The sequence below is a fragment of the Nesoenas mayeri genome (genome assembly GCF_963082525.1).
Source record: "Nesoenas mayeri genome assembly, chromosome: 8".
Lineage (NCBI taxonomy): Eukaryota > Metazoa > Chordata > Aves > Columbiformes > Columbidae > Nesoenas > Nesoenas mayeri.
This window is the reverse complement of record NC_137554.1, coordinates 26,732,260-26,758,810: the sequence shown is the minus strand read 5'-3', so window position 1 is coordinate 26,758,810 and position 26,551 is coordinate 26,732,260. Positions and strand designations below refer to the sequence as shown.

Here is a 26,551-nt window from a genome sequence, read left to right as displayed (position 1 = left end):
AAACAAACAAACAAAAACCAAAACAACTCCCCTTTGGCTCAGATGAGGTTCACAGAGTTTTTCAGAACTACCCTGGACGTGCACCAGATTTTTTCCTCGTACTGACTCATGTTGAACACCAGGGGAGGAAAATGCAACCCTTGCAAAATTCACCCGTCCAAGCCTTGGAGAACTGGTCCATATGGCAACGTGTATGTGTGCTACACCTGCTGCCAGTTACCATATGCCTGGTAAGAAAACACGGTTTTAATTGTGTATTCTCCTGAGGAATAACAAGTGCGATGATTTATCAGGTATCATATCACATGGCAGCGGCAGAAAGCAGGTGCTGAAGCTGAGTTTCATGGGTGTTTCCCTTCCTGGGTAGAGAACCTGACCTTGTCATTTGAGGTACCCAGAGCAGATGACTGACATATTGTTATGTAGATCAGCAAGTCTCATCAAGAGAACTTCCGAAACCCCACCAGGAATCGCTTTGGACATGAGGCACTCTCATGTTTTTGTTTCTTTTACTTGAAGAGTTTTTTCCCATCTTTGATCAAAGATTGTGGCTGACACAACTTCAGGCTGATGAACAGGTGCTGATGTACCTTCCAGATTTCTTCCTCTCAGGTACCAAATCTGACAAGTCTGCTTGCTCCACGGCCAGGAAAGCAGCCAGACATGGTCCTTACATCTTGTAGGGTCCATAAAGTGCACATGGGCTGCAGGAGGTCAAAGGGAGGTGTCACTATCCCAAAAAACAGTGAGAAAACAGAGTTGTCTCCTGACACTCATCTTTGTTCACCAGTGAATTCATACACAATTTTTTCTCCCTACTGCTTCTGAGTATCCTTTTTTGAGCTGGAGGTACATGCCATGTAGTGCAAATATGCTTACATATGCATATATCTTTCACATAACACGATTTAAGATCTCCCACATAGCCATGGGAAATCTCGAGAACTAAAAACAAGCTGGAGAAGATTAAATACTGTGTGGATGAATAAGAAAGATGAAACATGGTATCTATGTATTCCCCAAGAAAAATATTTATCTCTAATATTTACTAAAAGCTTTCTTATGTGATCTGGTTGCAAAATTTCTGGGGACATGAGGGTTTAAAAACTACTTAATTTTAATATTTTTGAATGTGTATGTGAGTCACATAACATATGTGTGGTTTGCAGCACAAATTAGGTGAGTAGCTCAGCATTAGATCCCTGTAAATACAAGGGTTATGAAAAGCGCTGATGGGCATTTTTGCAAATAAATCTACCAGAAATTAGTGCAGGAGCAGAGAATGTTTGGTTTTGGCTTAACTCCAAAACGAAAATAACTATTTTCTATGAAATTCCAGGTACTTAGAGATTTTTTTTCTTTTCTCTTTTTTTTCCAAAAGGGTGTTGGGAATTGGGAAAGGATAGATCATAAATTATTCCCAAGATCCAGTGCACAATATTTTGGTGCATACTATATATCTCGGGCAGTACTGACACTGGAGAGCACTGCAATCTCATAATTTAATAGTAATCTTTAACCTGACACACAGGAGAATTTTGTGGCTTATATCATTTTCTTGGTGTTAGAGGGAAAGCAGAAGCGTTCTTGGGAGGTCTCCTCTGTCTGGTCAGACGCTCCTGTGCAGGCAGGGGCTGTGCGTCCCTCACTGCTGTTCAAAGCAATAGGAAATAACATTTTCCTATAAATTGATTCAACCTGGCCAAAGCGGAGCAGGACAACAGTCACGATGTGAACAGGCACAGCTACTTTGTTTCTGGAAGGGTTGTTTGGTTTTTTTTCCCAATTGATTCCTATGAACAACATGGAAGAGGAAAAAAAAAATCATTCTCATGCAATTCCTCATATCCCCATAAATTACTTCATTGCGTTTTACGAATGTTCACTTCAGTTCACAATAATTTTCCAATTTCAGCCTTATCTTTCTACTTCACACAACCGGTGCTTCCGTGGGCTCTTTCCCGTGACAGGCGTGGTGTATTGTGCTTATTAATGAGTGCCATCTTGCTACACGATACACTCCTATAATTGATGTTTTGAACCTTGCACACTTTAAAACATTAATCCCTGAAGAGATAAGCAGATGAAATTCACTGCCGTGATGGACATGAACGTAATAATAATAACACTTCTACTTAGTTCTCACTACCCAGTTAGGGTTTTTGTCATTGCTCCGTAAATTGTAAAGTTATTAACAGCCAATTAAAAGCTTGTCTGTCTGGGAAAACACTTTCAGCAAATCTTTTTAACCTTTAGGCCTAGAATTTCCAGCTTCTGTAGTAATGGCTGTTATGATGTATTGTTTTAAGATAAAAATGGTATTTGTTATTTTTTGGTTTATTATGTGGTGAATGCCTTGTGAGGAATCTCAAACAATTAATTTGATCCCCACCTAGAGCGCACTGCTCAAAAACCACCGAAAGATGAGTTTGGAGCCAGGTGGCAGTTGTTGTCTGAAGGATTTCACAGTGTGCTCTGCAGGGTGGGAACCGCAACAGGGAAACACTGGGAGGTGCTGGGGTTCAAGAAACTACAGAAATGTCTGTGTGTGTTGTGAGTCTATGTCAAGTAGAGATAAATTGGCTTTTTTAACATGTAACTGTTCTCACTCTCTAAAGTAATGGATGTTTTCAGATATAATGTACCAAGGAGTTACATATTTCAGTTTGGTTTTCATATTGTTTTCCGTCAGATAGATCTCTATCTATTTTCAGGAGCGCTCGCACTGCTTTGTCCTTATTTCTGTGTAACAAGGCAAGCACTGAGGGTCTTATTTACTGGGTTTGGGTCCTTTGGGAGAGGAGAGCTGTAATTTGGTTTTTAATTAGTATGATGAGATGTTTCTTAGGACACAACACATAAGCACTGAGTGGTGTGGTGAGCAAGCCTGAAAGGGCTTTTTCCCCGAAGGTGGGATGTGGGGTGACCCACCACCCAGTTTGCACCCACAGAGGTGATGGGCCACCGGTTCCTTCCAGGACACAGTGTCTTTAGCCATCCTGTGGTGTCAGAGACCATGACCCCCCAAGCTGATGAGGTTTATCATCCTTATGTCTGTATACTCACCTGGTTGATGTATGGCTACAAGATCAAACAGTTGTTAGAAAGCAAGTTCACCTGTGATGGGAAACTGATGCTGGGGCCACCAGCAGGGGAGGTGGATCAGCTGCCCTAAGGCTGGTCTCTCTGCCCCTTAAGCTCACCCTGATCCTCCCTGGCTTTGCCTCTGGTAGCTGCAAGGCTCAGGTCTCTGCCCAGGTGCAAGCCCTGAGTCCTAACAGATACTGGATCTCTTAAGGTGAGGTTGTGACTGAGGACTCTACCTTGTGTTCTGTGAAGCCCATCAGGTATAGACCTGTGTTACTGACCAGATCATCTTGACTAGACCACGTTTTTGCTAATAAAGAGGCCCCTTGGCCAAGCCCAGGAGCTCAAGGGGGTTTGCAGCCCAGCTTGGAGCTGGGGCTTCTCAGCAAAACCTCCCTGTGGATGTGTATTACCCAGCAAAACTCTCCGGCTGCTGTTTGAACGTCTGTGAAGCTTCACGTGCTTTGTACTTAGCTTCCAATAATTTCTCTCTCTGATTATTTCATTCCAGCAAAGCCCTTTGAGAGCGGACAGTACCTGGACATCTATGGAATTACAAGAGACCAGGCTGGGGAATATGAATGCAGTGCAGAAAATGATGTCTCAGTCCCAGACGTGAAAAAAGTAAAAGTCACAGTAAACTGTAAGTCGTATTGTTTTTTAATCACTAAATCCAATGGAGAAGAGGGATGTGGCGAGAAGAAAATGCAAAGAACTGCTGTAATGCAGACAACTGCTGCTTGTGGTGAAATTGTAGTATGTTTGAGTTTTGTATTACAGCATCAAAATGACCTGTGCTGTTTGATGTTTGAGTTAGTCTGGCCAAAGGAAGTTAAAATGAGATTAAGGTTCAAATTCTCTTTTGTTTGCTGGCGCGTTGTCACAGGCTTTACAGCCGCTGCTCTGGCTGGGCTGCAGTGCTGGGACTCGGTGTTTGAAGTAATGTCTCGAGTAATTATCTGAGTAACTTCTGAGAACTGCTGTGGTTGTTGGGCTGAAGCGTTTCTGATTTAATTTGCCACAGTTGTGCAGTAATGTAAGGAGATGAGAAACTTTTTGAAATTCTGCTTGGGTGATTAGATGGTGATCGATCTCTGCGGAAATTTGAATTACAGTAGAGGCAATGGGTTGTTCCTTGTGGTTGCCCTGGTGTGAAGATCAGGAGGACTTTGTGTAGTTCTCCAGCCACAGGGACCTCGCTGTGTGGTTGACACCAGGGGCCACCAAGGTCACCTGTAACCCATTCTGCAGCCTGTGGGGTCTGATCTGAGGTTTGCACACTGAGGGAGGTGTTTCTGACTTGAAACCGGATTTGGTTTAGTGCTTGGTATGACATGAAACATTCAGAACAATGTTCTTTTCCCATCCAACATGAGTACATGGGGAAATTTAATAATAATAATAATAATTACTCTCATTCATTTTAACTGTGAATTTTCTTAGGTTAAGTGCAGTCAGCTATCTGGTAATCTCTAACACTTTCTGGTTTAAAAATCGTTGTGCAGACACTTAGGTGTGTACATGGTGTTTTGGGGTGACACCTTTCACACAAGCTGTGCTCAAAAGTTTTGTGTTGTTAGATCAATAACTTGCAGTAGGGACCAGGAGGAGCCATGAGCTCAATCTAGTTTTAGCAGAATAAATATTGCATCTGTATTATTTCATATGATGGGGATTTTAATAAGGGTGAAAACAGCTGTCTGAAGAGCTCTCTGTGTTCACAGGAAGGGAAAAGTTGGTAAGCCTGTTTGGTGGTCGGTTTGTGTATTTATTTTTTTTATTAAAAAAAAAAAAAGGCACAGAGAAGGTGGTAAACTCATGTAATTTGTCTTGCCTTCTGAGCTGGAATTTAGATTTATATGAGTCATGGTTCAGATAAAAGCACCGCCTCAGCTGGCCCAATCCGAAACCCAAGCTGCAATGTTGCGTGCCACTGATGCTCTTGTTGGCCTGTGTTCTGCATCTGAGTTCATGACAAAGCCGGAGCAATTTCTGACCTCGGTTTGCTGTTTCATCAGTGTGAGTTCTGAGCCAGTTGTGTTTTTGTGGGTAGGAAGATGAGCTCTGGCAGCACTGGGAAGGTGAAGCTGAGTAGCGGTGGTTTGTTCTGCACCAGCCCTTGGTCCCTCCACCAGCCACAGCTCAGGTCTGCACAGTGACCGAAGGGACCAACACCTCCCGAGAGGACACAGCAGGGGCTGGGACACAGGTGGGATGGGATTTGCTCTCCCTGAACACTGAACCAAGGGGGCAATGGGAGAAGCGGTGTCTGTGTGGGTGGATGTACAGGCTCAGGAGGTGACGCTGCCCCTTGGTGCACACCACAAGCCAGGGGGGTCAGGTCTGGCTGCAGCACGCAGTGTGAGGTACCTTTGTCTGCAGTGACAAACACATTACAGGCTGCTAAACCAACCAACAAGCTCGTAAATACTTGAATCAAGTGTCCAAGCTGATCTTTGTCCTGGTCCACCTACCTGGTCTAAGCTGGAAGTGTCCTTGGATGGATGCACATGGTGTTCTGACAGGTTCAAACAAACTTCTACATCTGCAATGGGGATGTGCAAAGTATCTTTTTTTTAATATTTCTTACAACTAAAGAAGAAAATGGAGGGAGGAAAAAATAAAATTGAAGCAATGTAAACCTGAGATCTAGCTACAACATGAAGTACTTTGTATACGTGAATGATTTGTTGCATTCAGCTAATTGCTGATGCGTTTGTTTGGATTAGCGTGCTCTCCCCAGCCAGCTCAGCACAATGCAGAAGCACTTCCAGCACCTGCTCCCTGCTGCTGACGCTCATCCCTTCTGAGCAGGCAGAACGTGGCTCGTGGTGGTCAGAAGAGAGTCGTGCCAGGGGTGACCAGTGCTGGGAGAGCTCATCCTGCCATCAACAGCCCTGGGGACACCTTGTGTGCCAGTGGGTGGGACGTGCAGGGGTGGCCAGTGCTGCTGGGGCGAGTTCCCAGCAGCTCAGCGTGGGCAGCCCCAGTCAAAAGGGATATTACACACACCATCAAACCAGCAGAACGGTGCCTGTTTGCTGCCTGTTGGACTGGCCTGGCACAGTAGCTTTCCATCAGCAAAAGCTCAGTATTTCCTTTAGGAGAGCTATGGTTTGTCTACGAGTCACAGGGAGTTTGCATCAAATGTATTTTCAAGTTTAAATCTGGAAAGGTCATAATGGAAGAAATACTGTAGAAGAGAGGAAGCCTTCAGGTCCTTGGTTACTCTGAGTCAGGCAGAGTTTCCCTAGTCGAGTGTTCTTCAATCCTGTTTCTTCTTTTAAAATATCTGTTCATTTGCCTAACAAACTAATAAAGAGTAAGATTTTCTCCGTCCAACCCAGTCCCACCTCATCCCTACTCACCGCTCCCCCTCCCCTCCCCCCCAAAAAAATCCCATTTCTTGATTTTCTTGGTTTTGCTGACCCTGCCGTGGGGGCTCAGCACCAGCCCTGCAGCCTCTGCAGCTCCTCGCCCACCTTGGTGTTGTTGAGTGGGTGTACCCCTGGGATAGGGACACTTGTCCAACTGACAGGTGCCTCCACCTGTGTTTAATGCCACTTACTGTTGACTGGGTTCCTCAGCAGGCGTTGCTGGAGCAGTGACCATCACATCAAACTCCCTCCTTCAGCCTCACAGGGATCCCATAACTTCACAAAACATCTGTCGCCTTTCCCACCTCTTGTGCTGACGATAGAAAATCCTCCTGGCAAGGAAAGTGTGCGGCTCCTGCTTCAGCTCCTGCACCCTGAGGGATGGCTGTGTGCTGCAGGAGTGTCACCTCATCTCAGTCCGAGCCATCCCTGTGCCACCTCTGTGTCCCCACCCTGTCCCCGACAGCCACAGTTGGCCATGCCATCTCCAGCGCCGCACGGTGACAGCACAGCGCTGCATTTGCATTAGCGTGATCGCTTAACCACTGCTGCCAACAATTTTTAGTACTGTTTCCCTGTTATTAAAAGGATCGTTCTTGACTGCAGATGTGATAGCCGTAGAATAAATCAAGGTTTTATTGTGCCCAGTTAATAGAATGTATCAATGAGCCCTGAGCGGTTACAGTGGATATAAGCATAATTTTGAATACGGATATTCATCGCGTGGAGTGGTTGTTCAGTCATCCAAGCATGTACAAGAAAATTACCAGGTTTAAATTACTTTCTGAAATTCAAGTTTCTTGGCTGGGCAACTTCCAGCCATACATAAACAACAGCCTGCTGTCTGCCTTACAGCACGTACATTACAACTCTAATGACTTTACTTATACTGCCGCATATTGCATAATCTACACTTTCTACTTAATTTATGTCTGTCCCTTAATTTCCTTTCTAAAAACAGTGGCCTGAGAATTTGTGGTACAGTTGACTGACTCATTTTGGGGGGGGGACGTTGGAATAAGGCTGCTGGTTTATGAAGAAAGAATACAGTACCAAATCAAGTTAGAATAGATGAAATATAATCCAATTTCATTTCACAAGTAAATCTTATTAGCATTTCCCATTCCATTTTATAAAGAAAATACTGATTTATAGATTATTATATTGAAGCCCACTTTGAATGAACCAGTGTCTGGATTAGCAGGACTTTAATATCTCATCTGAAACTGTACATATGGTACTGCAGCTTCACTGAGTCTCTTAAGGGTTATTAGTGCCATACTTAAAAATATTAAAGGCAGTTGATAATGTGAGAATCCCCAGGAGTGTTGAAGCCCTGCTGAGATGATGACGAGATGTGTGCATCACAGAACTGGCATTTATTTTAATTTATCTAAAACTGTCAGCTGCGTAAACAAGCAGTAAATGTGGGCTTTTACGGTGGAGCTGTGTTGCGGTATTCCTTTTTTCAGATAATATACACTAAGGGTCTGCTTTTCTGTAATTGTATCTTGAACAGCTCTGTTAAAGCTGGTTCTCACAGATTTTACTGAATTAAGATCCGGTGGCTTTGAAAATAAAAAAAGCCATTCGGTTGAAATTAAAAGACAATAATTTTATTTCAGCGTTTATGAACCCCATCATGCTGCAAATTGAAGGCCAGATTCATCAGCACTTACTGGGGAGGTGAAAATTACAGTTCCTGTGCTAAGGCAGCCCAGCTGGCACTGGGAAGCACCAGTGTGGTCTGGTCGGTTTGGCTGTCCTGGGGAGGGCAAGTCTTCATTTTGGAGCCAGGACTCCCGAGGAGTTTTTCTGGCAGGAGATTCTTTGAGGAAATGATGCAGAGGGCACCTGGGCTCCACCTGCAGCAGCTCTCCTGCCTCCAACAGACTGCGCTCCACGGCAGAAAAAGCTCATCTGCTGGATTTTGGAGACAGAAAATACAAACAATCTAAGGATAACTCAAAATAGTCTAGATACTGAGCTACGTCTGCTTACAGCAGCGCCTCTTTGTACAGGTATTTTCCATTAGATCATGGAAATATTGAAACAGGAAAACGGAAGTGAACAGACTATATGGTAACCTGTAAAAAACTGTATTACATTGTAAATTGTGCTGCTGAATCAGTGTTGTCAGTAGACATTTTCCCAGCCCCAATGTAAGGCACCTCCAGAGATGGCAGCTCCATGGGCAACACGTTTGGCTCAATCAGAGCCCTAAACTCCCCGTTTTTCACCGTTTCTGATGGGAACATTCCCTGCAGGTGACAGCTCCATCCCTCAGCTGTCCCTGGGGAACAGGCCACAGCTCCGTCTCACTTTTCCAGCCCTTCGAAAGCCGTGGGCTTATGCTCCTCAAGCTCACCTCCTTGATTTAACCAGCCCTTAATCATCTCATCTTCATTCTTGGGTCATGTTTTCTAGGGGATTAACTAAACATTTCTTCCCTGTAGATCACCTGGTGCTAGGGAAGGGCTTGGATAAGGTGTTTATAACTTGAGCTAGCATGCCAGGTGAGGTGTGGAAGGAATATTTCTGATGCCCATGTGTATATCTGGGTGGGGATGTGTCTTCCCTGTGACAGCAGGACACTTTGGCGGGTTTTACCCCGCCAGCCCTGGTCAGAACATCTGTCTCACCTCCTCTCTATGTTCATCCAGCTGATGAATCCCAAGCATTGAACCCGTTCCTGTTTAGTTCTGACAAATCCCAGGTGTTGAACCCATTCCTGTTTGGTTTCACCCACTTTTCAGAACACTTCTTCAACATATCAGGGTTGTATCAGGGTTCTCTGATAATGGCATTAATGTATTAATAATAAATGATAAATGGACTGGCTTGTAATTCCATGGCTCCTGTTGCTCTCTCCTTGTCTGACCAAGGATGGTGAAGGCTGTGTTAGGCACTTGCACCTCAAAAATAACATTTGCTTCATCCAGCTCTTGAATATATTTTTGAAGTTTATTAGGCCAATTGGTTTTCTATTCAGTTTGGTTTATTCAAGTATTTGCTCCATTATTCTTTCGTTGTCTTAACTTGAAATATAAAATAATTAGTTCTGGTCATTAAAAGTGGTCAAAATCTGTGTTGGGTATGATTCTGCCTCCTTATCCTTTCCTTTTTGTGTATGTGTTTCCTGTTTTTCAGTAAATGATCCCTGTGTGGTTTAGTGGTGGGTTTTGGTTGGGTTTTTTGGGCGCAGACCTTGTGGCCGCTTCCTGCCGTGATGGTTTGATAAGGTGCTTTATGCTGTGGGGTTTTTTTATAGAAGGAATGTGTGAGTTTCTTGTATGAATTTTAAGTGGTGTGTTTGGTTTTTGCTTGGACAGGTTAAGGTTTTTGCAGAACAGCTTATCTCATTAGCATTTCTTAGAAGTCTGCCTTACTGTTGCTATGGTGTTTTGCATAATATTATGCATAATACTCTGATTTTACTTTGAAATCAGACATACTGTACTAGCCAGTCTAACCTAATTATATCTGTAACCTTAAACCTACTGGAGATAAACATTAGAGGACTTCAGTGTTTCGTGGGGCTCCTAATACTTGGACAGGTTGCTGTGACTTTATTTTCCCAGGAAGTGTCTTGCTGTGGACGATTGCTGACCTGTGAAAAACATTTGCTTGGCAAGCGTTTGGGTTTTGGTTTGGATTCAACAAATTTCCCACAATCAAGGTGCACATGTTTTTAAATAAAAAGGCAAGGCCCAAATATTTCCAAAGGTCTTGGTCCTCCTCTGCTTTGGTACCAAGTAAAAAATACTCAGAGCTGTTTTAGTTTCCAATTTCTTCTAATATGAGAGAGGGGAAGGAGGAGTGTCTTCTGCTGAAGAATAAATAAATAACTCCCATTCTTTCACTTTTTAAAACTTGTGCAGCTTCATATATATATATCCTTGACTTAACTTAGCACTTGGGGGTTATGGTGAGCATTACCTTATAGGAGACAAGAGTAATTTTGTTGGAGAAACCAGTAAGTCTATGTAAATGTATTTGGATCCATAAATGCAGCTTTTTTTTTTTTTTTTCTTAAAACAACATGGACAATGTATTGAACAGTTGTGCATGTTTGTATGTTTCTGTTTTTGCAGTATTGCTCATTGATTAGCCAGCCTGAGAAGGGTGCTGCATTTTGCAGCTTTAGAGGACCTGAAACTTAATCAGATTTGGTTCCTCTGGATGAGGACACCTCCATCCAATTAAAAAGTTGTTTTGTTGTGGGTTTTTTTTGTTGTTTTTTCTTTTAAACCAGCTAAAACCCATTCTCTGAAAGAAAATTTTAAAACTGTAGAGAAGAAATTACCACTTTTCTTTAATGCATTGTTTATATCAAGTAAATTTGGTCACATCAACTCTTCAAACAGAATTGCACCCACATGAGATGAAATCATATTCTCAGATCTGACCATGGAACTGGCTGTTGCAGTGGTTGATATTATTCATCTGGCTGAAATTCATGCATTTAAAAACTGCATCATGTAGGTTGGTCTCTCTTTAATCACAAAGTATTTCCCAATATTGTAACAACAGAGAGTAATTTGTGGGTGCTGAGCAGCCACAATTCCCATCGACACGAAGCCTTGGCAGACCAAACTTTGCAATCCCCTCCTGAAGTATTGAAATCACAATCTAAAAAGCTAAGAGCACTCTGGAGTGTGGTTTCACTGGTTTCTGTGAAACACATTGTCTTAAATTCTCAAGTTACCATTCAAAAGTGGGATTTTGACTTCTGAGTCATACTGGGGATTCCTGGCAACCCAAGTACTGGTTCATGTTTGCTTCTGTTACTGGACCAGTGGAGCTTTCTGCAGCTTTCCAGACCATGACTCTGCTCTGTTCCACTGTTCTTGGTCTCAGATGTGTGGGTGAGGGTGATGCTGGTGCCCATCGCAGACTTGCATGGTGGGTCAGGGTCTGGAAGCATGAGAGATGACCCTGGCCAGGCACAACCTGTGTCCAAAGCACAACCTCAGCCTACCCCGTTTTTAACAAATTTTCTGGGCTTGGGGGGAAGAAGGCTGTGAGCTTTGGTCTCCTTTTGTTTTGTCCTGATGGCCACAGCCCTGGGGAATGGATGGTGTTCTCCCTTCACTTTTTCCATCTGAAAACTGTTGCAAAAGATCAAATTTAGGTTTGTGCTAACATTTGGAATGGTGAGAACAGTGCTGCATGATGGGGAAGAGGGACCAGCCTCTTGAATTATGCACTGGCAGTCTGCAGCACAGGCAAGTGTGCAGGTTTGTGTTAATCCATCAAAACCATTTCTTGACTCATTTTTCCTGTTGTCATTAAGTATCAATGTAATTTTAAAAATCAAGTGTTCTACTTCAGTAGTTATGACTTCTACATCTGAGCAACTCTTTCAATTAGAAAGGCACAGGGAGGCATTTAGAGGAGCAATGGAGAGGATGTCTGTTCTACAGCGCATCTCATACACAGCTGGGGGCAGAGAAATAACAGCGTAATTAGTTTCTATATCGGTGGGTCAGTATATGAGGATACAAATCCACCCACTCCAGTGAAAGCAGAACAGGTGCCAGTGCAGCTGAGATGAAAACTCTGATCGTGATGTGAGTCAGTGACAGCAGAGCTTGGGTTTGGGTCCTGCCATCCAGACAAGGAGCTGCTAGCAAAATATTTCAGGTGAAACCAGAGCAAATAAGAACCGGGGTCTTTAGCATAAGATCAAGATCTTGGAAGAATTTTCTGCTGTCCTGTAAGATGGAGCTTTTGATCATGTACAATTTAATCAGCTGGGATTTTCTCACCTCTTTTTTTTTTTTTTTGTTATTTGTGGACAAAATAAGGACTAAATTCTTATTTGTTTACTTTGAAAGCTATTCTCGTCACTGAGATAACTTGTATGAGTTAGATGATGTCCTATCTCACAGTAGCACTTAATGAAAAACAGCTTGTACCGATTCAATTAAAACTGGTCATATATTTAATACCACCTCAGTTGGTGGGGTGGGGAAAGAATGTAGTTGATTTGAAGAAAATATCTTTCTGCTCACTGGTGGGGCAAGAAGCCTCTTAGGAAAGTAATGTTTGTGATTTTATGTCCTTCAGGTATTTTAACATTTCAGCAGTCAGATTAAAACAATATAGTTCAAGATTCTGACACAAGTGCAATTTGGCTCCTAAATTAACATTGATTTCTTTCTGTGGTGTTGTAGTTTACCATTACTTTCTGCAAACCGCTGCGCAGTTACTGCATGTTTCTGAAAAACACTGCTCATATTGAAGCGTGACAAAATTGATTATCATGCTCCTTCATGTAGATGGCATTCTGCTGCCATAGCACATAATCAAGGGCTTTGGCAACATGAAACGAGGGCTTGTATTTGAAGAAGTTAGAGTATTATTACTCAGAATATCCCCCTGACAGATATGGAGTACATTTTTCATCTTCTTAAAGAAAATCTCTGCCTAACTCTGCCAAGTGATTATGGTTTTTTTTTCCCCCCTCAAGTGATATTTGTGCTGTTTTGGGAGGAACATGGGCTGCATTCGCCTGTGGTGCAATGCAGATGTGTCAGGACAGCAGCCTGGTCAATGTCTCAGGTTGAGCAGAGGCCCATGGAGCTGCAGAACAAGGATGCAGTTTGGCTCCTTTGGTGGACGAGGAAATGCTGCTCCAGTGTAACACCTGTATTGCTGCTGTAATGGCCCAGCTTTTGGATGCAAAGGCAAATTAAGACTTTAAGACACCAAACCCACATCACATTTGTCCTTCACTGTGTGAAGAGTATCTCCAACACCAGTTTGTGAACCAGGCAGAGGAATTAGCACATTTAAATAATACGCAAACAAATCCATTTTCAAGCACTGTTTTCTTTGTAAGCAGCATGTCTGACCTAGCTATTAAAAATTATTTCTATTATTCAAATCTGGATTTTATTGTTTCGGAAGCCTATAGATGCTGATTATTTGTCATTTCTGCAGTGGTTAATTCTGAGGACTGCCATGATTACACATTTGAAAGTAATCTCTGTTCCTTGTCACCAGGAAAACAAGTCCTTGGGATAAAAATAGCTGTACTAATTTGCACATATTTACACTCTTCCAGTAGTTACATGTCCACATATTGTATAATTATGGTATAGCAGTAAATGCTGTTCATTATGTTTATGCATCTCTGGGAGACTGTGCTGTGAGAAATAATACAGGGTGTTTCCAAAAGATGGACCCAGTTTCAAAGATATAATGATTTCAAATTGGGTCCACCTTTTTGAAACACCCTGTAGAGCACCCATGACAAGCTCTCCTAATATAAGTGAAAATTTTTTAACTATATGTTGTTGATGGTTGTTGCACAGACACAATGGAAAGGCTTCAGACCATTGTTGGTGAAAGTGCATGCAATAAAATTAATGAAGGGGTTTTTTTATAACTTGTGTGTACTTTTCCACTTGCGCTATTGTTTTAAAGTCAAAACAAGGTTGCAGTAAGATTTTGGACACCTCTGTGCATCCACTCCAGTGAAGCTGCCTTGGTCCCAGCATCAGCAGGACTGTGTTCCTCTGGATGGGCTGCTCCCCAAGGGTCAGCATGCAGCTTGCTGTTGTCCTCAGATGTGCTAAAATTTGACATCTGCAGGTGGGACATTAACCCCCTCAAACCTGGTGGGATGCAAAGCAAGGAGGTGTTTGTAGGGATGCAGAAAAGCCCTTCTACAAGTGGTTGCTGCCTGGGGCAGATGCCTTCTCCTGTCTCCAAACCACTGCAAGCTCCTCAGCCAGGTGCTCCCACTTTAAATACCAGCTAAAATACAGTTTGGGAAAATTGAAGTCTTAATAGAAGATGACTCATCTCCAAAGAGCTTATGCATTTCAAGCAGCAATTTGAAGTACAGAGCAGGCTGTGTCAGACTCCAAACGAGAGCCAAAATTAATGGAGAGCTCTTCAGCTTCCAGGAGCGTTCACTTGCCCAGATTGCTCTTCAGCAAAAACAATTACTTAAAATATTTCTCATAATAGTCAACGTGTTGTAAAGCAATGTTTCTCCCAGTAATTGTAGTCTTCCTTGTTGCTGTTGGTCTAAGACTTAGTCTCACTTGCAGGTGACAGTTTCAAGCGTTTTGAGTGCAGCTGGTGACACCAACTGGGGTCATGAACAGACAAGTCTGAGCAGTGTGTCAGTCTTGCAAAACTCTCCAGCCCTTGGGGTTTGGTTTTGGTTTGGATTTTGTGGGATTTTGTTGTTGTCAGTTTTGGGGTTTTTTTGTTTTGTTCTTGTTTTTTTTGTTTGTTGTTTTTGTTTGGGTTTCTTTTGTTTTGTTTTTTCAGAGTGTTTTTTTGCTTAGTGTGGGGGGGGGATGTTTTTGTTTTGTTTTGTTTTTTTCTTCCAGTAGCAGTCATTGCTTCTTTGAAATGGTTCTGCAAATAAAATCTATTCAGCACAACGTGTGAGTGTGTGGGCACGGCTGTGGTGGCTTCTGCCCCAACTACATTTGGCATTTCAATGAGACATCCAGTCCCTGGTAAAACAGGAATGATATTGTTACAACTTGTTTGTCCCCCGGTGAGATTGCTAAATTAGTTTTTAATAACTTCTGCAATTTGGCTGGTATTAGAAGTGTGTGGTGCAGGCGCTGGATCTGAGCTAGGGGAGCTTTGAGGAGGAATATTTCTGCTTTTATAGTTTAAAGGAAAGCAGTGTTGTTGACACAAAAGAAAGGAAAAATTGCCAACATCATTCTTCAGGCATTATGATTCATAAAACTGGTTCTCTTCATATTTTCTGTTTCTTCTCAAATAAAAACAAAGGACTTTGAGGCTGATGTGACCTTTTTTGGACCTTGGAGCTGTAGAGCAAACACAAGCTCTTGTGATGAACCTCTGCCCTGTATCCAGTGCCACTTCCCAAAATGAGGAACGTGAGCAACCATGATGCTTCAGCTGCTTTGGTACCTGTCACACAGTGGGCACAAAGGTTGAGACAGACATTTCTAGACTGAAGGAATTCAGAAGAATTCACTTGAAAATGCACCATCTCCAGTGTATTTTGAGCAAAATCCTGTTTAATATCAAATGTCTCAAAATCCAGGTGCTCACTGCTTCTGCACCTGGTATTATTGATGGCAAAAGAGAATCTCAAGGAAAAGAGCAAATCAGGAATTATCTTTCAATGCAGAAATTAAATATTTAAGTGGCGAACTCCCAGTGTTTTGGATATCTCATGTAAAGTCAGCTCTGCATCTAAGCATTGACTTGTGATTTGTTGTCTCTTCTTGAGAAATGCGTGACATTCTTTGGAAATGAGCAGTTGTAACAAGGATATAAATGATCATCAGGGAGAAACTGCAAAACCCTGGATGTTTCTGGTATTTCTAAATGGCTCTCATTGTTTTTGGCTTTAGTCTCCCTCAGCCCAGCATCTTGTGTGCTTGGTTTTAAGCAATGATCTCAGAATGAAGCGTGATATCTGTTGCACCCAGTTCATTGGCTTTTATCTGTTGAAATGCCACAGAGCTGAGATGGAAGAAGTTACTTGATATGGAAAATCTTATAAATAAATACAGATGGGGGAAAAGAGAGAGAGAGCCTTGAGATGCATTTATTTCAATACAACACCTCCTTTATCACAACCAGTTAATTATTTTGGTACCATGTTTTCAGTGCAGGGATGGGTTTGCACAGATATTTTGCAGCAGCCAATGCTCCCGTGGAGCTGCCAGTTGAAGCCATTGACACCAATGCAGCATATAAGAGAAAAATGTGACTCTAAGTAAACAGGTTTGTTTTTGTTTTTGTTTTTTTTTTTTCAATTAATATGGATGTATCTGCTCCAGCAGATCCCTCCTTTGGGCTAGTAGGAGGTTTGGGAAGCCCCAGTCAGAGTCACACTGAGTTTTATTTCTCTCATTTTATTGCTAAACTTAGTTTTCAATTACACAAACTTCTCCTAAGAGTGTTCGAAAGCAACTGGTATTTCTCTGAGTTTATTGCTTTTCATTAGAAAAACCACTTTAACCTGACCTTGCATGTGACTTGTCACATCTTAGTGCGGTTTGTCTTGTTTTATACACTTATATCTGCTGCAGATTACTGGGGAGGGGGCAGAAACCCAAAACCCCTTTATGTAAACTTCACTTCTTTTTAATATCGAGCAATAGCTTCTAGACCTTTTACAGCTCTTTCTCATTCTTCATGAGATGCATATGTATATCAGCTATAACACACTGTCAGTGAACAGTGGTTTTCAATCAAAAAGCCTGTCAGTAAAGCTGATTCACTAACAAGAAAGCTGTCAAGCTGTGACAGCTGCTGTCTTTGCAACCCCAAACAATCTGTTCAGTGCTAACTCTGACTTATGCTTCCATTTATTATACAGTAGTAATGAGTTCTGTCCTTAGAAATATCATTTTGGTGAGTACACCTAGAAATTTTGTTATATATCTGGAATATATCAAATCAGATGCAAGGTGTACAAGATAAGTTTTCTGCAAAAAAGTTCTACCTCAGTCTTTTGAATTATTATATTGAATTCCAAATCCAGTTTTAGTACTTACCTCATTTTTGTAGTTAAGCATGAACCTGGAGATCTCATTACTATTACAACCTGAGGAGAATATAATTTCTTTTTTTCCAATTGTGTTGAAAAATGGCATATAACCTTAAACACAACACTGGTATCTGCAGAAAAGAGTAAAGGAATTTGTCATTATAGGAACTGTTCTGATGCTTAATAATTCTAGAGACCACAGAAATTCAACCCAGAGGAGGAGCTGAGGAGTCAGGCTGATGGTGCAGTCCGATGCAGATGCCAGTATTCAAATTGTCAACCTTTCTTTTTTGATTTTAAGAGAAAAGAGTACCTTGATAGTCACCTTAAGCAATCTTTTCCAGCAATAGCTAACCAGACCTAAATCTCTCTTGCTTCAATTATGGTTAATTATTGCTTGCCTAGCCCATAAAGGAGATAGGGAAGAGCTGATTCCTTTTTTCTTCTGTCTTGCATATTTAGTGATGCAATGTATCCCTATCAAATTGTCTTATCCAGCTGCGCTAATCCAAATTCTTTCTGCCTTTCTGAACTTTTGGTACTTGGACTGAAACCACACTAGTGTCCCATGAAGCAGGTGGTTTGCACTAGAAAATGCATCCGTAGAACACCTCTGGGAGGTCCTGGCCTGTCTTCCCAGCACTGCAACTCGTCAGATGTCTCCTCCTGCTTCTCTGCCCCACCATCAGAAGAAGGGAAGGTTGGTCACCTGTGGGCCACCAAGACTGGAGAGCAAGAACAGACAAGTAAAGCTGAACCTACAGTACATAGAGAACAGTCTTCCAGAAGCAAATCGCTGTCTCAATTCACCAGAAGAAGATAACAAACTTCATCAAAAAAACAAACAATGATGAAGTTGTTACTTCTGAGACCTGAGAAAGGCTGGGTAAGGTCTGAGTTGCCTGTTGCTCAGGGGACCTGGCAGTCCCCTGGCATGTTTCCAGTCCCCAAACACAGGCTGGAACTGGAACAAGATGTGTTTGTACCTGGGAGATAACCTGAGGAGGGTAACAGCTACCATGGACTCATCGACAACAAATCACACTGTCTCACTAATTCTTATTTATTGCTGGGGAAGGCAGATGTCATGTGTTGAGTTTCATAAGCTTTTGACACATGGCACTTAACAGGCACAAGTGTGAGAAATATGGATGAGACAAAATGTCCATGGTGAGGATGCAAAATTATTTAGAAAATAATCACCAAAAGGCTCCTTGCCAGGCCGAAGGGACACATGTCCCTGGGGTATGTTCTGTGTTCAGGTGTTTGTTTGGTGACCGTGTTGTGCTTTCAGGAGGGTCCAGCTACGAGGGTGGCAGTACAGAAACACCATCACGAGTGTCTCAGTGGTCCGAGCAGCAGGGTAACTGTCATACTGATGATGCATGGCATGGTTTGTCATTTCCCTGGGTGTCTCATGCTGGACTTATCTGCTTTTGTGCTTTGCCTCCTGGATGTGCTCCTGTGGGACTCCAGCAGGTCTCTCATTGCATTTCTGGCCAATGTTGAAATACTCTGCATTTTCGTTCCAACTGTTCTTTCCTTGGAAAACTACCAGCTTGCTTTAATTCACTTTCTCCTTAGCTTGGCTGCCAAAATATCTACTTAGTAATTCCTGGAATTTGTTGAAGTCCATTGCTTTTTTCTTCCTTAGAGGGAGAGAAAAAGCAAAGGAAAAGCACTGCTTTCTGTCAGTGCCCAGGCTCCCGGCCAGCCCTTCCTTCTGGATTGGCAGCAGGTGCCTGAGAGCATCCCCCTTCCTCCTCCTCGCTCCTTAGTACCACTCCAGGATGCTGATACTCATTTTCCCCCTTCACCTCCACACAACTTTTTGTATAAATCGCTGAGGTAAATGAACTCCAGCCAACACAAGGGCACGTCAGTTTTGCAGAAGCTTTTCCAGCAGGAATTGCCAGGGAAGGTTTCCTGATGCGGGTGCCTGGGCGTAGCGGGTGAGCCTGGATTGGGTAGGATGCTCAGCTCCCACATCATCCTTCTCCTCCCACCCCTGTCATCTTGGTGCCCCTGTCCCACATGGAAACATCCCTTTCCCAAACCAGCTCTGGTCCTCCAGCTTTACCCCACAATGGACATTTGCTCCTGTACAGGGAGTACCGCAATATTCAACAGTAACCTTACATGGAGTAAAATATCTTTATCTTTCCAGATGTTTAAGCCTCGCAGTTGTTAGTTGAGGAGATGCTGCCTGGCCTTTCAACAAAGAGCTTCCCAGATGAGCAAATACTGAAGTTTTGAAACCCTTTTACAATAGGTCTCCTTCAGATGTTTCAAAATAGACCATCAGCAGTTCTGCTGGGTCCTGTTGATACCGTATTTTATGCCACGAGACACAAAAGTTTGTTCTCTCAACTCAGGTAATTACAGATACTTGGCAATTCTTTGCTGATGAGAAAGTATCGATGGCAACTTTTCCCTCAAATTACAGCAGTAAGAGTGATAGCATATAAAAAGAGGGATTACCTGACAAGAGCTGTCTTTGTTATACTAGTGCTCTGTCAAGTTGTGGGGTTTTTTTACTGTTTTTCTTTTAAAAACTGTGAAATTCTCTTTTATTGCAGATCTTTCTGGGCCTCCTTCAAAGCCTGCTGAAGTCATTATAAAGACTTTTACTTGAGTTAAATGTGAATCAAGCTGCATGGGCCAATGCAAGATTAAAACCAACTCCACCGTATCAAACTGTGTCAAACACTGAGCATTCATATCGCTCTTTATGTTTTGTGCATCTGTTCCTTCTAAATTAGGAACGAGGCTAGTATGCAAACGCAGGCTTTGCTTCATGTTTGCTCATAGCGATTTCAATCACGCTCGTGGAAAGGGCGAGTGCAATGGTGTTGGACAAACCACACCAGAGAACTCGTGTCACAGGGGATGAAAATACACCTGCAGAGCTGTCTTAGAGGGGAATGTGATCAGAAAAATGCTTTGTTGGAAAATAGGAGGATTAAATAGATGAAGCAGTTAGGTAGAAGCTGATGGCCAGGAAAACTTGCATTTTGCTACACAGCTCCCTAGAGTTGTTGTTTGCTTTGCTGGTTTAGGGATGTTTCCTTGAGTTTCTCTCTCTTCTTTCTTGCCATTCAAATAGCTCTAAAACACATTGCTCAGAATTCTTGTCTGCTGACCTTTTATTTACTAAGTATTATTTTTGTCACTCTTTTTGTTTTGTTTTGTTTTTTCTTCTCCTACATAACAATTACTTGAGGATTTTAAGCTTTCCTCTCAACTCTGGGAGGTTTTATATTCAAAGCCATAAATTACGAAGCAGCCAGGGGTTTTGATGTTCTGTTATAATGCAATCCTTAGGCGTAGCTGAGGGAGACGCACAAAATTCTGGCACACCCTGTGAGATGTCAAATCATATATGGGGAATGCTTGAGAATTTGCTTACTCTCTGACAGGGTAAAGGATTTACAGAATTGTTTAATGAATCAACAATTAAAGTGTATTGGTTAAGTCCTGGATAGGAAAGGGAAAAGCACAAAAGATGTTGGGTTGCATCTTGCAAAGCAGGAGATGAACTGAATTCTTACTGACACCTTGTATGTTTGCGTATAGAATTTATGTATACAGGAGCACTAAGATCCCACAGAATGTAGTGATTTGTGACAAGTCATCAAGAAAAGATGGGGGGAAAAATAAAGTCTATTAGTTGTTTAGCTCAGGGATTGTTAAAGGCACGTCTCGCGAATGTTGCTACACACTAGAGGAGGTTCTGATCCGAAGAGGCATTTCTTACACCACTTCATGAATTTGGGAATAGGTAGGGTTGCCGCTCGGAATAAGTTAGAAAAATTAAGTAAACTAGACAGTTGGAAGACCTTATTAAGTATAGAAAGTACAAGTAATACTTTTTCACTTGTAAAGATTTGTTACTGTATTGGTAAAACACCGTGTGTGTGTGTATATATATATATTTATGAATATATTTTAATTTTGGTTGTATCTGTTTTTCTGAGGCAGAAAACAAATCTCAGAAAACTCTTTCTCTCACCTGAAAGCTTATATCTTAACACACTAGAGAGCAATTTCACTAACAAAAGACTATGTTAGGATGCCAAATTAAAATCGGATGAAAACTGGAAAAATAAAAGACTTTTTGACATTTGCAATTAATGCCACAAAAACGTTAGTTTAATCAGACACTATGGTTAATCACAAAGGTGAAATTGGAAGTTGCCAGCCCTGAAAGCTAGTGTATAAGTTAATAAATTCAGTTCATAATCATTATGCACATGCTAGTTATAATAATTTATTGTCCACACCAAATCTTTATAAGCATTGTAATTAAATATAAAATGCACATTAGAATTATAATGAGTAATTAGGGCAACATAACTAATATGCATAAAAGACCTGAAGCTCATTAAAATGTTAAAAGATGAAACCTGTTCTGTCTGGAGGGTTTTGCATACGTTCTGTGTCCGCCTGAATGCCAGTGTATTGCAGGCATTGTTTTAACTGTTCCTGTAGACATTTAAAAGCAAAATGAAAATATTTGGGTCAGAAACCAGATTCAGCAACACTTTGTGCGTTTCTGGGTGGAACATAAGTTGTAAAATTTGATTTCCCAGCACAGACGCCTGACTCATGAGAACATGTTGGTGAAATCAGATGAGCAGAAACGGAGCAGAAAATAATTGTAGAGCTCGTGTAGCACAGGAGTGGGAGGCGAAGCTGGTAGTTTTTGCGTTTTTCTCATTAAAACCATGGAGCACGATGAGGACTCAGCACAATCACGTGAGACTTTGATAGGGATATTTTTTGAAGCTTCATGCTTTTCGGGTCAGGTCCCTCTGGTGGGAATACATAAATATGTGGGTTTGGGGGGATAATAAATATTTTGGGTCAAGAACAGCCTCACCTCCTGGGCTATTTCACATAGAGACAAACGCAAAAGGGCATTAGTAAAACCCCGGTTAAACCGAGTCTTGAGCATCCACTACAAAAAGCCTTTCCCAGCAAAGCACTTACACTTGTTTGAGAAATTGATATTAAGTAAGTTCCAGTAATTTATTTTCAAGTCAGAAACTAAGCATCTCTTTTAAGTATTATGCTCTGCAGGGTTGAACTATGGCAAAGAACTGAACAAGGATCTGCTGCAGGGAGAGCTGCAAAAGCCCAGTATTGCTGACAGATAGAGATACATATATGTAATCATATTTTTTTTTCTTTGTTGTTTTATATGACCATTATTTAGGAGATATAAAAATGACAAATACATTTAAAGTTATTAGTCTTACACAAGGTTCTTGTTAACATTACTGTTACATTTTACTGTGACATCTTCTGTAAGACACTGACTTTTCAGTGCCATTCTCCCCATGGGAGCTCTCTGGGGCTGTGAAGGGTTTCCCTCTCCACTGAATCTTTAACCAACATTTCTCTTATTTTCCCACTATTTTTTCCAGCTGTAATTACTTTAATTAAAATTTATTTGAGCTGAATTTTCTTTTTACCTTTTTAAACTTTCATCAGCCCTTTAGACTTGTGTCCATTTGTATTTATTGCCCACTTAGGGTCTTTGCCAGCATCTGTTTGATCAATGAATTTTTCTAGATGGTTAATATTTATCTTTACTATTGATTCCCTAAGCAGCGATTTGCTGGTGCTGTCCATAGCACCCTATGGAAGGGTGTCCAGAAAGTGTTGGCAAGTTTATTGGCAATACAACAGAAAATAAAACAAGTTATGAAGAGCTGCAGGAAGATCTAATGAGGTGGGAGTGATAGGGAGGGAGAACTTGTGCTGTGATGTGCAGAGTGCTGTCATAGGGGAGGAACTGGGTTGGGGACCCATTGCTGCATCTGTTTGGTGAAAAATCATGTTATTTTCTGTATGTTGATTATACCCTCTTCCAGGGGGATGTTTCAGCCTCTGTCCTCTCTTCTCCTGGGCAGTTGGCTGTTCTCATACATCCCCACAGTACTGGGCAGCCTGGCTGTCAGGGGGATTCTTCACCAAAAAATTAAAGTACATTGGGTTACTGTGATGGCAGAATTGAATTGAACCTTGTGAGCACTAGTTAGTGTAATATGTGACCTTTCCTCTTGTTAAATTATATGTATTTATATCAAGATAGTATTCCTTGTGATCGTTATAACCTCAACATCTTTACATAGCAGAAAACACGTGCAGCCCCAGCATCATAAGAACACAGACAACTGTGGCATGACTGACAGCAATCACATCAAATCACAGATCTCTGCTCAAAAATGACTACATGGAAAAACATTTTAAAAATACATGAAATAGTGGAGGCCTGAGAATGTCTGTGCTTGTGTTTGTCCCTTTTCTTTCCCAAAGAAACCCTGCAGCAGGTGTTTGGTGGTAACTTCAGCTGAAGCTGCTTGGTGTCCCACATCGATGACAGCAATGGGCTCTGATGCATTTTTGGCTCAGCACATCGCAAATCACTGCACCAGAAATGAGCCTGCATCTCATAGTTTCCCTTCATGCTAAAATGAAGAAAATAACATGACAATGAAAAATCTAAGTGAATGGTGACTCTAAGCTTTCTTCTGTTTGTGTTTTAAAAGCATTAACTGGGGATTTCCTTGAGCAGAGAATATTGATTTTTATTTTTGTTCTGAACAAGTAGAAGCTGAAATCCTTCTGAAAGGGAAATATAAGAAAACTTTCAGAAGTTTTTCAGTATTTTACAAACAAAACTGTGTCTTGCCAGACAGCAAAGCCAGGAATCGTGGTTTGTAGCTGGGATCCAGCAGCATCGCCTTACCAGGGCTCCCACCTGAGCAAGCATTAGCAAGAACTATGTTTTAATGGATCGTTTACTTTTTGTGTTTATTACCAGTGATGTTCTGTATTTATTTAAAAAGCAACCAAAATAGCAAAATTAAACAAAAACTCCCCCAAAGCCCCAAGCAAAAGGTGGGCAGACCACGTTGAGAAGTGTGAAGGTGATGCTTTTTGGAAAGATCTTTCTATACAACTCAGGCCTGTGTTCGTCTCTTACTCGCTCTTTCTGCTTAGCTCATGAAAACTAAATATTGTCTGTGTAGTGTGCACACAGGGTGGTGCATTAATTTCAAACTCAGGGGGTTTTTGCTAATAATCCTACCCACTCTGAATTAGGGGAAAAAAAATCCTCCCCCTTTGCATAATACAGTAAAATATTTGCCTCTTACTACAAAGCTTTCCAAGGAGCCTGTGCATGGTGATGTGGAGAAAGGGCTGGGAAAAGAACCATTTCCAGCTCTTTAGGGGCATGCAGACCCTGTGGAATCCATGGGTGGTCACAGTTCTGTTCTTGCACAGGACAAGACACAGGCCAAGGTAGATCTTCCCGGCATCTTTCCATTGGGGATGGAAACAATGAGGTGGCAATAGCTTAAACTCAACCGTCAGGTGATGAAAACTTGGATCCACCACATCATCTTGATTCCTCTACCACAATTTCTGTCTGTTGTCCCCCAAAATAGTTGAATTACATATGGTGAACTAGAGGACTTCCAGGTAAAATGAAAACAAGTACATTTTGGGATATGTGTTGTCTGAAATGAGAGATAGAACAGTCGCTTCTAGGCTGAGTTTGTTCAGATAAATGAGGACTGAGATAATGAGCACCCAAGCCTTGAAATGGGCAAATGTTTTCTTCAAGGAGAAATTTAGTCCTGCTCTTCATGTCACTGGGGACAAAATAAGTAACAGTTTAAAACCATGGCCACCTTGCCATTTCTCAAAACGGAGCAAGCTTTACATGTACCTGTTGTTTTTATGGATTAACAAAAAAAATCTGTTTTCTTCCTGTGCAGATTATGGAGTAGTAGTCATACAAATTGGTTATATTATCCATTTTAATGTTACTAGTTGAAAATTAATGGATTTGTGGATTGGTTTGATGTAATTGTTGTGAAGTGAAAGTTGAAGGCAGAGGGTGTGTTTGCCAGCTGTGGGAAATTGTAGGGTATGAGTGATGGGTAAGAGGGAACCAGTTGTGTGTTTAATCCCACCTGAAACATCCTCGTGTGGTTTTGTTAAACACAGAGACTGGTGTGTAAGTGCTGAGTGTGCGGGGTTGATGTGCCAGTTGGATTCCCACGCCATGTCCTGCACATCTGGAGAAGTAGCTGTTGGGGCTGGTGAAGGACAGTGAGCGGTGGGATGCGATGGAGGTGACACCTGTGGGGGAACCTTAGCTCTGCTCTCTTGTGGCTCTGATGATGCTTTGGTGGGGCTGGTTCCTGTAAAAATGCTGGTCGTTCACAGGGCACAATGGGTGAGATGGGGACAGAAGCAGATGAGAGGCAGTCAGCATTTCACATGGACATAAACACCTTAGAGAAACATCTGGAAAACTGCTTGTGAAAAAATAAGTAGATTTTTATTTATAAGTTCTGTTTTGGTTTTTATAGAGTTTTTACGATGCACATAAATTATTGTTTAAAAACAGACAATGCAAAAGAAATTCCAGGGAGAAGGCAGTTGTTGTTCAGCCTTTCCTTTGATAATGGGTTTACTGAGGAATTTGTTGTGTTTTCTTTTCAGCTTACAGTTGGTTTTCACTGGCAACTGGGAAAACTGACTATGCTTTATATCTTTGTTTTTATGTGCGGTTCTAAGCTTAACATGTTTATTGCTGTGTACAATTTTTACTATTTAAAAAGACAAAACATATTTACTGAAACAACCCTATACGCAATATAATACTGGAAAAGTCATGCTGTTGCATGGTATTTACAGTTGGCTCATAATTACAAAGGTAAGTTTGTTCTTTTAATATGCAAAATAAGATCTCAAAGGCCACCTGAGCCTGTGGGGTCTGCAGAATCCATGGTGCAAAAGATGAGTGGTGCTGGACATGTTCCCTTGGCTTTGGACCCGCAGCTGCTCAGCTGGCACTAGTGTTGGGGCACCATGTGCTTTTTTCCAATTCTAAGGTCTTAAATACATCTCATATGATGCTAACACAAATCATGGAATCGCAGGATTGTTTGGGTTGGAAGGACCTTCCCAGCTCACCCAGTGCCACCCTTGCCATGAGCAGGGACATCTTCACCCAGACCAGTTTGCTCAGAGCCCCGTCCAGCCTGGCCTGGGGTGTTACTTTACATTGAGTACCTGAGTTGGAAAAATATCTCTTTTGAGTATGGGATTATTACTTCTTCATGTCTCAGTTATGTTCTTTTTACACCAGACACACAGAATATCTATCAGAATCTGCTGTGTGGGATGATTTTTACACTACTGGAAGCAAGCATGGTTGAATGTGAATCAAGCTGGAAAACATGCCCCAGGCTGAGAGTGACACGGAGTGCGCTGGAGAGAGACGGCGTTAAACAATCTGCCTGTCGAGATGCAAATATCCATTTTACAATTCTTTTTTTTCAGTTGCCCCCACAATTCAGGAACTTAAGTCCAGCGGTGTGGTGCTTGGAGGGAACGGACTGATTCGGTGCGAAGGTGCAGGAGTTCCTGCCCCGGTCTTTGAGTGGTACAAAGGAGAGAGGAAGTAAGTACCCGGCGGGATGGGGCTGTCCCAAATCTGGGACAAATCTGTCCCAACATTCCTGCCAAGCTTTAGCCGGTGGGTGCATGG

The 26,551-nt window shown here is 41.9% G+C and overlaps 1 protein-coding gene across 1 annotated transcript in view; it reads left to right on the top strand.

Moving 5' to 3' along the window:
- The window catches only part of NEGR1 (neuronal growth regulator 1), a gene marked incomplete at its 3' end in the record, with an annotated part of 221,490 nt that overhangs the window by 146,807 nt on the left and 48,132 nt on the right, over nucleotides 1–26,551 (top strand). Inside the window, exons 4-5 of the mRNA XM_080348848.1 lie at nucleotides 3,599–3,730; nucleotides 26,344–26,464. Of these exons, the coding sequence (XP_080204974.1) occupies nucleotides 3,599–3,730; nucleotides 26,344–26,464 (253 nt within the window). The remainder of the gene's footprint in view (nucleotides 1–3,598; nucleotides 3,731–26,343; nucleotides 26,465–26,551) is intronic.